Source organism: Emiliania huxleyi, assembly GCF_000372725.1.
Source record: "Emiliania huxleyi CCMP1516 unplaced genomic scaffold EMIHUscaffold_56, whole genome shotgun sequence".
Taxonomy (NCBI): Eukaryota; Haptophyta; order Isochrysidales; family Noelaerhabdaceae; genus Emiliania; species Emiliania huxleyi.
In genome coordinates this window covers 622,442-634,396 of record NW_005197803.1, presented here as the reverse complement: position 1 = coordinate 634,396, position 11,955 = coordinate 622,442, and the positions used below count along the sequence as shown (strand labels likewise).

The 11,955-nt window shown below is 65.3% G+C and overlaps 1 protein-coding gene across 1 annotated transcript; it reads right to left on the bottom strand.

Annotated features, from left to right (window-relative positions):
- Positions 1-2,068: 2,068 nt before the first annotated feature.
- EMIHUDRAFT_464796 (hypothetical protein) lies at positions 2,069-7,500 on the bottom strand. The gene is made up of 6 exons (XM_005765334.1): positions 6,786-7,500; positions 6,574-6,718; positions 5,276-5,381; positions 4,609-4,996; positions 2,568-2,668; positions 2,069-2,432 (listed from the first exon to the last, which is right to left on the bottom strand). The coding sequence occupies exons 1-6, from the start codon at positions 7,445-7,447 to the stop codon at positions 2,245-2,247; spliced, it is 1,590 nt and encodes a 529-aa protein (XP_005765391.1). The 5' UTR covers positions 7,448-7,500; the 3' UTR covers positions 2,069-2,244.
- Positions 7,501-11,955: the final 4,455 nt, after the last annotated feature.

Here is an 11,955-nt window from a genome sequence, read left to right as displayed (position 1 = left end):
ACACAGCAGGTGGCGCGGTGTGCCGCCGTCCACTCGGCGGGGTCGCAGCTGACTCTGCGCGTCCTGGGGATGTACCTTTGTCGCGCGCCGGAGACGACTCGACGCCGCTGAGATCGGAGATCAAGCTCTGACAGGTCGCACGTCGCTCCTTTGACGCCGACGTGACTCACCCGTGCAGATCACATCAGGACACGGTCTCGACGCGCTCGGTACGACGCCTGCGACCCGTCTCTGGTCAGGTGGCACGACGCTCATCGCGCCCGCCAGCGCTGCCATGCAGGCTGCCACGACGAGGTCGAGCACGCTTCTATACGCTCGCCGAGCCTTCCTTTCCATCCCATTAGGCAGCCTGGGAACGGTGGCGGCCAGAGGCAAAGCCTACGAGGGTGGTGGAACCACATGTCACGGCTACTGCCGGCTCGACCCCACGATAGCCTCCGAAGGCTGACTTTGCGGCACCATCATCGGACGATGTCGACGAGTTGGGTCGCTCTCGCGGTAGCCAGATGACCCCCCATACTAGTATCATCGGCCATGGCCGCAGGAAGCGCGGGGGAGGGCGCTGGGAGCAACACGGAGCTCCGTTGGAGACGTTTTCAAGATTAGCGTGTCAGAGTGAAATGGCACTAGCCTTTTTGCTCTCCAAAAATATGCCATGCCCGCCTTGCCAAGAAAAATCCACCAAGTATTACCACATTGTTCAACGTCGTTGAACACTACTTAGGAATGGCCGTAGCTCCTCTCCACGAGCGATTGAGAAGACACGTACCACGTGTCGATTCCGTACGGCTTTATAGAATTGCAAGGCGCACACGCTGGTGCAGGCGGGGAGTCGTCGATCCGACTCGTTCCGACGTGAAGTCGCCGTGAAGGATTGGCAAACAGGGCATTTTGCCCAAGATTTGCCCTCCCGCGCGATCTTCTCGCGTCGGCAAGCGCGCGGGCCAGGATGGGCGAGCCGGTCCCGCCACGCTGGACGGGCCAGCGGCTGGCACGCGCCGGCCACTCCGGCGGCGCGGCGGCCTCATCGCGCTCGTCGTCTGCGAGGCCACCGCTCGGCGTCGCCGCGTCCGACGGCGATGGCGCTTGGCTGTGAGGTGGGATGGCGGCATGGTGCGCGCGGACGTGGGGGTGGTGCGGGATGCGCGTGCCAGCAAGCCTAGTTTCACCTCTACCCACCCACCCCGCAGGCGCGCCGACGTGCTGCCCGAGCGCGTTTGGAGGCAGCAGCAGCTCCTCGCGAGGCGCCTTCGGAGGGGTGCCACACCCCTTTCCCAGCCGCGCGCGAGTTGAGCTCCGATTTGCGCTCTTTTTCGCACACGCCCGACGCTAGTAGGTGAGGATCGACCATCCTCCGCTAGCAGGGCTTCGTCGGGCGCGTCTTTGTCGAGCGGTGGTGCATCTCCCATGCTCCCACCCGCACCCTCCTCGCAGCCCGCCCGCGGCCGACACCGACGCCCTCACGGGCTCACCCTAGTCGTAGGTGCGGGTTTTTTGCGTGCCCTCCGTCGATACGGGGCGCTGGGCGATGGCTGGGCTTGTCGCCGGGCGAGCTGGCCCCTCAGTCGGCCGCGGAGCGGAGATGCGAAATCGAGGCGGCGCGGCCCCTGCGCGCAGCCTATCCGGCCGGCGTGCGCATGGTTCCGTAGCCCGTCTAGGGCCTCACTGACCAACTCCAGCGCTACGGTGCACGTGGCCGGTGTGCTACTGGGGCTGGGCAGCCTTGGGGCCGGCGGAGACCGCCGTCGAGCGCCTTCGTTGTTAAAAGGTGGCAGTCCGGGTTCTGGCGTTTGGACATCCCAACCATCACACAAGACAGCCTGTAGGTGATGGCGGGACGGCGCAGTGTTTGTGGCACTCGGCAGTAGGCACCCGCGGCACAGCCCCGCGGTCGGCTCTCGCGGGCTGCGGAACCGGCCCCAGAAGGGGACGGTCCGGGCGAGTGTGGCAGCTCCTGCGCTAGTATGGGCACCCTCTATCACAACACTACTGATCCTCGCCATTAGAGCTGCCAGGGATAGCGTCAGGAGCTGGTAGGAGTCAAAACCCCTCATATTTGAGACATCGTGGCCCATATACTCGCACAACCCTTACGTCAACGAGCCGACACTCAACGACGACGACAACACGACGACACACGGACACGCGTCGACAACACGACGACAACACGACGACGACAAACAACAAAAAATCACTGGAAACCTTCTTCCACCCATCCCCTGAACTTGGCGCCGCACGACTCGCTCACCCGCCGAGCCCCTCTCTCCCCTCCCTCCACGTTTCAATGACCTGTCTCAACGCGATGTTGCTGACGAGCGCCGTGCTCGCGAGCATCGCACCGGTAACGGGGCTGGGCGCGGAGGCGGCGAGCGGGTACCGCTCCGCATACGTCCGGAACCACATCTCAATCGCCTCGCGCTCGTAGGTGTGGCCTGCGCGGCAATGGCGAGGGCGTGTGGTGGCGGCGGCGTAAGGGTGATGAGAGCGCAGCGTCTCAGCCTCCTCCCAGCCTCTCTCTCCGCCTCTCTCTCTCGCGGCCGATCTCTCAATCGCGTCCAACACCTCACCGTCACATGTTGTCACCGGGTCGGTCATGACCTCTCCGAGCACGGGACACAGGTACTGCGGCGGCGCCGCGTCCGAACGCCTGGGGAGGCTCTTGCGGCGCCTGTGGCGCAAACACATAATGCGCATTGGTTTGAGGACTCAATTCAGCCACGCGTCCGAGCGCCCCGGGAGGCTTGCGCGGCGCCTGCGAGCCGCCCGCCGCGGCACCTGCGGGCATGTCGCGGGCATGTCGCGGGCATGTCGCGGGCATGTCGCGGGCGTGTCATTGCAGCGTGCCGCGGCTGAGGCGGCACGTGTGCGAGGGGCGATATCTCTCTCACCGAGGCGGCCGCTCCCCGGACGCCGGCTCGCACCCCGGCGGCGGCGCTGTGGGAAGCTTCCGAGACGCTGCCCACGAGCGATCGACCGAGCTTGCGCAGCAGCTTCAGCCGACTCCGGCTGCCGGGCTTTACCGCCTCCGCTGCCGTCGCCGCCGCACTCTCTGCCTCTACTCTCGCCGCCTCTCTCGCCGCCTCGGCCTCGCCGGCACGGAACGCGGGCAGGGCTCTGGAGAGGTCGCAGCGCCACGTGTACGGCCCGACTCCAGCCGGCTCCTCCGCCGCCGCCGCAAACGCCGCCGTCCGCGCGTGGGCCCGAGCGACCATCTCCTCTCCTGCTGCCGTCGCCCGCCGCGCCATCTGCTCACCCGCCGCGGTGATCCTGTTCGCCCGATCGTTGGCTGAGGGCTGAGCGCAGGCTGGTGCAGGCCCAAAGATTTCGTCCATCTCCTCCTCAGTCATGACCATTACGAGTAAGGGCTTTAGCCCGGCACGACTTTCTTTACTGGTAGCGATCGATGTGCCAATATGGATTTACGTAATCCATTCTAACTTCATTCGCCGAAGGGCGACGGTCTCTCGTGCGCGCGAGCGAGCCCGAGCCTCGCCGCCGCGCCACGAGCGATCTTTCTTCTGCTGGCACAACCCAGCCAGCCGGCGCGCGCGCTCCACGCCGCGCGCCGCTATTGTGCTGCGCCTCGCGCAGCCCAATGTCGGAGGCAGCACTGCTCGCATTCTCCGACATTCCTGGCCTCGCTTCAGCTCTGCCAGAGAGGTCTGACACGGGGATGGATGCCGCCCTGGGCGCATTCCGTGAGGTCCCCACAGCGCCTTCGCGGCCTGGGAGTACTGATGAGGCCGCCGAGCCTGCTGGCCGAGCCGAGCCGGCCGAGCCCGCAGAAGTTGGCGAGAGCTCCGTGTCTCTCGCCAGTGTGTCAGAAGGCCGTGCCCTGCCTGACACCGAGATGGATGCCGCCCTGAGCGCATTCCAGGAGAACCCCAAAAGGAACAGGCCCCCGCCCTTGCGATCTTTGTGCAGGGTTCTTTGTGGGTGTGGTCGGCGACTAGCCGGGGTCGTCCTCCCGATGGGGGACTAGCACTAGCCGTCTTCCACATGGTCCCTCGGGTCCCTGCTGCTCCTAATCTCTTCGTACATCCTCCTGCTGATCTCCGCAAAGCCCGAGACGCCGAATCCTTCATTTGTTTTGTTTGTTTGCCTTCATAGGTCGCGACCCGTTTCCCGAGCCCACCGAGCTGAGGGCTCTCACAGCAGACTGTCGCCCACCCTTGGGCGTCTGCCTCTTCCTGTCTCTCTTCGCAGTCCCTCGCCGATTCTCGCTCGTGGCCGTGCGATTTCTTTCGACTCCTCCATCTCGCGTGGGCCCACAGGATGTCGGCAGTGACGGCATTGCGCACGCTTTTCGCGGCCGTCGTTGTCGCGACCATCGCCGACGCCGGCCCCCTCCTTGGCCGCCTCCCGCTGCTCCGTGGTGGCGCGGACGAGCCGTCTCTCGGCGAGCCGCTGCTGCCTGCGAGGCCGATCGCTGCAAGGGCGGGCGGCTCGGCTGCGGGCGCGCGCGTTGCCAGGGGCAGCCGCGGGAGGCCAGCGCTGCGCGGTCGGAGCAGAGCTGCGCGCGGCCGCGGCCGCGGCCGCGGCCGTGGCCGGGGTCGAGGCGGCGACGAGAGGAGCACTCTCGAGAGCGCTTCAGGCCTTGTCGGAGACCTCGCACCAGAGGCCGAGACGGCCGCGGCCGCTCGCTCCGCCGGCGGCGCGATCGAGCGCGCGGCCGCCGGCGCCGCGCCGGCGCCGCTGCCGGAGGCCTCGCTCGAAGCCGAGTCGGCCGTTGGGACAGCGGCCACGCCCGCGGCCGAGACGGCAGGCTCGCGGGCAAGAGGAATAGAGGCGGACGAGGAGGCGGTGCGCGCAGCGGTCTTGAGCTTGGTCCACTGGGAGGCGCCCGCCACGTCTGCAGCTGCCTTCGCCGCCGGCAACGCCGCATTCGCCGCCGCCGTCTTTGGGCGCGTCGGCGCGACGGCCGCCGCCGCCGCCGCTTGCTTTTGGCTCGTCCTGCTCACTGTCCCGTTTGCTCTGGTGTACCGCGCCCTGGCTCCTGCGGCGGAGGCGGCGCCCGGCTCGGTGCCCCGCTCGCTCGCTGCGGTGGCCGAAGCCGTCGCCGAGGCGAGACCGCCGAGATCGAGCCGAGATCGAGCCGAGATCGAGCCGAGATGGAGGCGGGTGGGCACGGGATGTCGCCGAGACGCGTCCATGACACGTCCATGACACGTCCACGACACGTCCCCTCAGGCGATGCCGTCCCCCCTCCGGCCCGGGGGGCAGCTGCTCTCGCCCGCCGCCGCCGCCGCCGCCGCCGCCGCCGCCGCACGCGCACTCAACACCGCGTTCGACTCGGTGCGCTCGGCGGCCGCAGTCGAGTCTACCGCGCACACAGTGCGCGTGCTGCTCGCCGCGTGGGCCGTCAAGTGCGCCGGCGGCGCCTGCCACCTCCTGCCGCTGCTGTGGGCTCTCTTTGTCGGCGCCTTCTCGGCGCCGCTCTGGGCGCACCTCCAGGCGAGATTGTCCGAGATTGTCCGAGATTGTCCGAGATTGTCCGAGATTGTCCGAGATTGTCCGAGAGCCACCGCCGACACGTCCACTGGACGCGTCCACTGGACGCGAGGACGACTGGACATGTCCACTGGACACGTCCACTGGACGCGTGGACGACTGGACATATCCACTGGACACGTCCACTGGACGCGTGGACGACTGGACATATCCACTGGACACGTCCACTGGACGCGTGGACGACTGGACATGTAAACTGGACACGTCCACTGGACGCGTGGACGACAGGACATATCCACTGGACATGTCCACTGGACATGTGCACTGTCCGGACACGTCGGCGGGGGACACGTTGCGACTGACCCGCTCACTGGCGCGTTCTCCGGTTCGCCCCCCGGCGCCTCCTCCTGACTCGCGCGCCGCCACGCCCCCGCTGCCAGGCGACGCACGGCCAGCAGCTTCACGACTCCCTCGCGGCGCCGCTGCTGGTTCACGCGCGAGAGGCTGCGGCGGCGGCACGCACTGCGATGGCGGGCAGCCCGCTCGCCCGCTTTTTTGGCGAGGCGACGCCGCGCTAGGGGGGGGGGGGCGGTGTCGCCGTGGCGCGGCGTTCTAGCCGCGGGGGAGGAGAGGGGTGCGAGGCCGAGTGAGGAGGACGAGGAGGAGGAGCCGAGGGGAAGACAGCCTCCCGCGGCCACGCCAGCTGCCTCGCGTTTGCACACCTCTGCCATCGTTTGGTCCGCATCGACACGCGGGGCGGGCAGGCCGCACCGCCGCAGGCGCCCTCTTTTCGACCTCATCTCGTTCTCTCCCGGGCGGGCGCCATGCCCGATCGCGCGTGCTCTCCCATGGCTCTCCGTATATATTATCCATCGAGAGCACGGTTCCACCCTTTCCACACCTCCCCCTCGCCCAGAGCCCACACGGCCACAGCGGTTGTAGAGACATGCTTGCTGTGTAGACGGAGCGGAGTCTGGATAGCTCCGCGCGCGCGGCCCTGCCTGGGAGGCACTGGGGCCTCTGGGGGACGGGGGAGCATTCTACAATATCTAATTTTCAATCATGATATGTGGCGCGCCAAAATGAACAGGGCGGAACTCAGCCTCAGCCCGGCCGGCGCACCCACGCCATCGGCTCTGGCTCATGCACGCCGCACACGCCACAATCGGCGATCACCACCGGGTACGCCGGCCTGCCAGAGTCGTCCCCCTCCGGCGCCGCACACTGCTCCATGATCGCCAGCACCTCTGCGCCGCCGACCAGCTGCCTGCGAGGTGCGCCGACATCAGCTCAGCGCAAGTGCAGTGACACTCTGGGACGGCGATCTCTGCGACTCTCGCAAGGGCGCATCTACGTCCCGCTGCCCAAAGCCGACGTGTTTGCCCGTCAGGCGCGAGACGTCGCCAAACGTGAAGAAGAACTGCGACGTGTTCGTGTTTTTGCCGCTGTTGCCCATGGCGAGCATCCCTCGCTCGCCCAGCTTCACCTTGAGCCCTGCGGCGTCGTCCTTGAAGCCCTGCTTCTTGCCGGGGAAGACGCACTCGCCACCACTCCCATTGTTCTTGACAAAGTCGCCGCCCTGCGCCACAAAGCCCTTGATGCAGCGGTGGAAGTGGCAGCCCTTGTAGGTCATCTCGCACCCCGACTCTTGGCCCTTGCCTCGGTTGCCGAGCAGCAGCGCCACAAAGTTCTCGACCGCCAGAGGCGCAACCTCTGGCCACACCTCGACGTAGATGCGCTGCGGCGGCATCTTGACGGCGCAGCGGCCTCTGCCGCTCCACTCGAAATCGTTGGCGTACAGCTGCTCCTTGACGCGCTTGAGCTCGGAACCGCCAAGCTCCGGCAGCCAGTTTGACGTCAGCGAGTAGGCGAGGTTCTTTGCAGCCACAAAGTTAACGGCGCGCTGGTATGCCGCGCGCGAGTCGTTGATGTCGATGTCGAGCCAGCAGCGCAGCTTGCCGTCGACGACGTGCTTCTGAGCCTCGAGGTCGAGCATGTGCGGCAGCCGACAGCGGAGGCCGAGCGCGTCGTGGCGTACCCTTGCTTGGTGCTCTGTCCCCGGAAAGTGAGAATTTCCCGTAGCGTGAAGCTAGGATAGAGAGCAAGCTCGCTCTCAATCCTAGAAGTCGAAGGATTGTGAGCAGCACTCCTCGCAATCGTAGCATCTCTGTGCGATTGTGAGCACCCACGCTCGCAATCCTACATCTTCTAGGACTAAGAGCAGCTCCGCTCCCAAGCAAGGCGACTGACTGGTGACGCCTACGACTACTACCAGCGCGCTCACAATCCGAGCAAACTCTAGGGTTGCGAGCAGCTTAGCTCACAATCCTGGCAACATGCCTCCGATTGCGAGCAGGAGCGCTCGCAATCCTACGTCTTGTAGGACTATGAGCGGCTGCGCTCACAATCGTACCAAAGATCCAAGGACTGCTAGTTGGCTAGCAGTCGCACAGAGGGCGCTCCCAATCGCTCCAGCCGCGAGCGCTTGTGAGTGAGCGCGCCGGGAGGGTGTCTCATCACAATCCAAACAGTGATCGCACCGATTGCGAGGGGACCCGCTCGCAAATCCTAGAAGTCGTAGGACTGTGGGCGGTGTCGCTCGCAATCGGCGAAAGTTCTAGGAATGCGAGCGCTCCTGCTCGCAATCGGAGGCATGTTGCTAGGATTGTGAGCCAAGCTGCTCGCAACCCTAGAGTTTGCTCGGATTGTGAGCGCGCTGGTAGTAGTCGTAAGCGTCACCAGTCACCTTGTGAGCGGAGCTGCTCTCAGTCCTAGAAGATGTAGGATTGCGAGCGTGGGTGCTCACAGTCGCACAGAGATGCTACGATTGCGAGGAGTGCTGCTCACAATCCTTCGACTTCTAGGATTGAGAGCGAGGCTGCTCTCAATCCTAGCCTGGTAGAAAAGAAGGTTCACCCCGTCTGTGTGTGTGTGTGTGTGTGTCACATTTACAACGCAGCTCCCTAGGGGTTCGAGGTCCTCGCTGAGCAGCTCAGAAGCCGCCCAGCCCGGACCTCGTCCCTCCACCCCTCCCTCTCCCAGCACCGGTCACCAGCCCAACCCTCCACCACCACCACCTCCCCACGCCTCAAGCCAAAAGAAATCGCGCACGCATCGCGATGGCAGTCTGGTCCAGGGACGTGGGCTGACAGCGCTGCGTTCGGGGGGGGCGTGCCAGAACTGAGCCGGCCACAGGCCACGGTTGTCCTGTACGAGAGGAATCCCTCCCTGTCGTGTAGGTGAACTCTCTGCCCTTGCAGTCGGTGCCGGTGATGATGTCCCCACCCTCCCGGTGAATCTCTCCCTGCCACCAGAGGGCCAGCTGAAAGAGGCGGACCAGCATTGCCATCTTGATGGGCTTGCTAACGTGGGGCCCCGGGTGGCACGACGGGTACTTGTTGTAGAGCTCGGTAGGTAGGTAGAAAGGTGAAGAACAGCCAGGCTCGGACTGGACACCAACGCGGTATGGGTGGACGCTAGACAGATGATGACGACACGCACGAGCGACACACAGACACAAACAGGCTCACAAGACACACAGCCAGCGGGCTGCCACACACCCTGAGTAGGCGTACACATAACTCAAGGCCACATCCTCCCTGTCGCCCCCCCCAGCACTCCAAGGTGCCAAGAGAACAAACAAGGGCACAACAAACAACAGACAACAGGAAGTGACATGCGAGGCTAGAGCAGGCTTGCTCTACCTCCAGCAATCTCTCCGGCCGGCGGGGCACGGACGAGACCGTGTGTGGGGTCTAGTGAGGTGTCTATGGACGCCCTCCTCAGAGGCTAGCTGCCTACGGCTAGCCTCATCTCGCACTCACAGGTGATGACAATCCAATGTATGAGTGTATGCAAGCAGAGGCGCGTGTGCTAAATCTAGGCCGCACGTCGTGGCACTATGACGGAGGTAGACGTGCGACCGCAGCGCGCCCACCACAGTCTCGGTGGTGCGCGCGTGTTAGCGATAGAGTTGCGGGGAGAGCCATGCCCGACTTTTCGAAGGCGAGCCCCACGCCACGGATGCCAGCCGTGCTTTCGCGGGAGTCGTCTCTCGAGCCGCGTCCCGTCGGCACTGCCCCAAGTAGCCCCGCCTTGGCGGCACACACTCTCGACCAGGACAGTCCGGCCTACGGGAACGTGTCGCGCGCCGGCGACGATTGCGGCGTGGTCGTTGTGAAGTGAAGATGGCACGACCACCGCCCTGCTTCGCAGACTGGGCAAGGAGGCCTGCTCCCGTTCCGCGAGGAACAGGAGGTCTCCTCCCCTCCCCCGGCCTGAGCAGCGACGGGTGGAAGGCAGCCCCTTCGAGGTTGGCAGGCGAGAGTCTGCGGGGCTCGCAAGCCGAGTCTCAGCCACACGCCCCTCGCACCTATACTCCACCAATGAGAAGGTGAAGAGATCTTATCGGCCAGGCGGGCAGGGCAGTCGGGCGGGCGGGCGGGGTCGGAGATCGCGCGGTTCTGCGGTCGGCGAGGTGGGTGGGTTGGGAGCGAGGGGGCGGAAGTGTTCAGTGCGGTAGATTGGCGAGCTCGAGGCGCGTGAGCCGGACCTGTGAGCCGGACCACCCCCTCTTGTTATCTGCGTTGTTGAGCCAGGACTCAACATACTCGGGCTTGCAATCCCAAACTGTCACTCCCCTTTCTCCCGGCCGGGGTGGGGCGCGCGCGGGGGCGGCGGGTGTGCGGCGGGTGTGAGGGATGTCCGTGAGCCCGAGAGCGATATGCCATGTCCGCCTTGCGTTTGTTTTCATAACATCGAAGGCTAAGCTCAGAAAGAAAACACAGCGCCGGGTAGCTGCGGCATGGCCTCCCACCGCATCGGCGCCCGCGTCGCGGGCCTCCAGCGCAGCTGTGCGTGGCGGAGGAGCACGCCGCACGGCTCGTGGAGCAGCCCGAGTGGGTGCTCTCCGACGTCCTCCTCTCGCCGGACCTCGTACCGCACATCCTCGCCCAGCTGCCGACCAAGGAGCACGCCGCCAAGGGGACGTGCCGCGCGTGGCGCCGCGGCTGGAAGGAGACGCTGGAGACGCGCGAGAGGCCGCGCATGCTCGTGTTCGCCGGCGCCACTGCTGGAGTTTTCCCACTGAACTCGCTGGAGCGGTACGACCCGGCAACGAATGAGTGGGAGGAGGAGGCTGTGGCGCCGATGCCGACGGCTCGGAAAGACTTCGAAGTGGCGGTGCTTGACGGCAAGCTGTACGCTGTGGGCGGCCTAGATGCCGACGCAGATGCCCTCAGCACGGTCGAGCGGTATGATCCCGCGACAAACGTGTGGGAGGCGGTTGCGCCGCTGACGAGGGCAATGGAGTGTCTCAGCGTGGCGGTGCTCGACGGAAAGCTGTATGCTATTGGCGGGTACGGTGACGGCTACCTCACGTCCGTGGAGCGGTACGACCCGGCGTTGAATGCGTGGGAGGCGGTGGCGCCACTGGCGGCTGCGCGGGCGGGGCACGACGTGGCGGCGCTCGACGGCAAGTTGTACGTTGCTGGCGGGTACGACAGCAACAACTACCTCAGTTCGGTGGAGATGTACGATCCGGCCGGTAATGCGTGGCAGGAGGTGGCGCCACTGCTGACGGCGCGGAGTGCTCATGGCATTGCCGTGCTGTAAGGGAAATGAGTGCAATCGACTCTCTACATGAATGTGTTCTCGAGTCGTAGGCCGTAGGGGAAGCCCGCTCGCGCGCTCGGGCGAACACCCGCTCGGGGTACATTACGGCGCGGTCGTTGAGGAAGAAAAGAGCTCGATTTATTTTACTGTTATCCATAACCAAGAAGAGAAGGAGGCTACGTCCTGGCTAGTGCCATTTCACTCTGACACGCTCTAATCTTGAAAACGTCTCCAACGGAGCTCCGTGTTGCATCCAGCGCCCTCCCCCGCGCTCCCTGCGGCGATGGCCGATGATCCTAGTATGAGAGGTCATCTGGCTACCGCGAGAGCGACCCAACTCGTCGACATCGTCCGATGATGGTGCCGCAAAGTCAGCCTTCGGAGGCTATCTATCGTGGGGTCGAGCCGGCAGTAGCCGTGACATGTGGTTCCACCACCCCTCGTAGGCTTTGCCTCTGATCGCCACCGTTCCCAGGCTGCCTAATGGGATGGAAAGGAAGGCTCGGCGAGCGTCTAGAAGCGTTCTCGACCTCGTCGTGGCAACCTGCACGGCAGCGCTGGCGGGCGCGATGAGCGTCGTGCCACCTGACCCGAGACGGGTCGCAGGCGTCGTACCGAGCGCGTCGAGACCGTGTCCTGATGTGATCTGCACGGGTAAATCACGTCGGCGTCAAAGGAGCGACGTGCGACCTGTCAGAGCTTGCTCTCCGATCTCAGCGGCGTCGAGTCGTCTCCGGCGCGCGACAAAGGTACATCCACAGGACGCGCAGAGGCAGCTGCGACCCCGCTGAGAGCGGGGAGCGAGCGCTGACAGGTCGCACGTCGCTCCTGTGACGCCGACGTGATTTACACGTGCGGATCAGATCAGGACGCGGTCTGGACGCGCTCGGT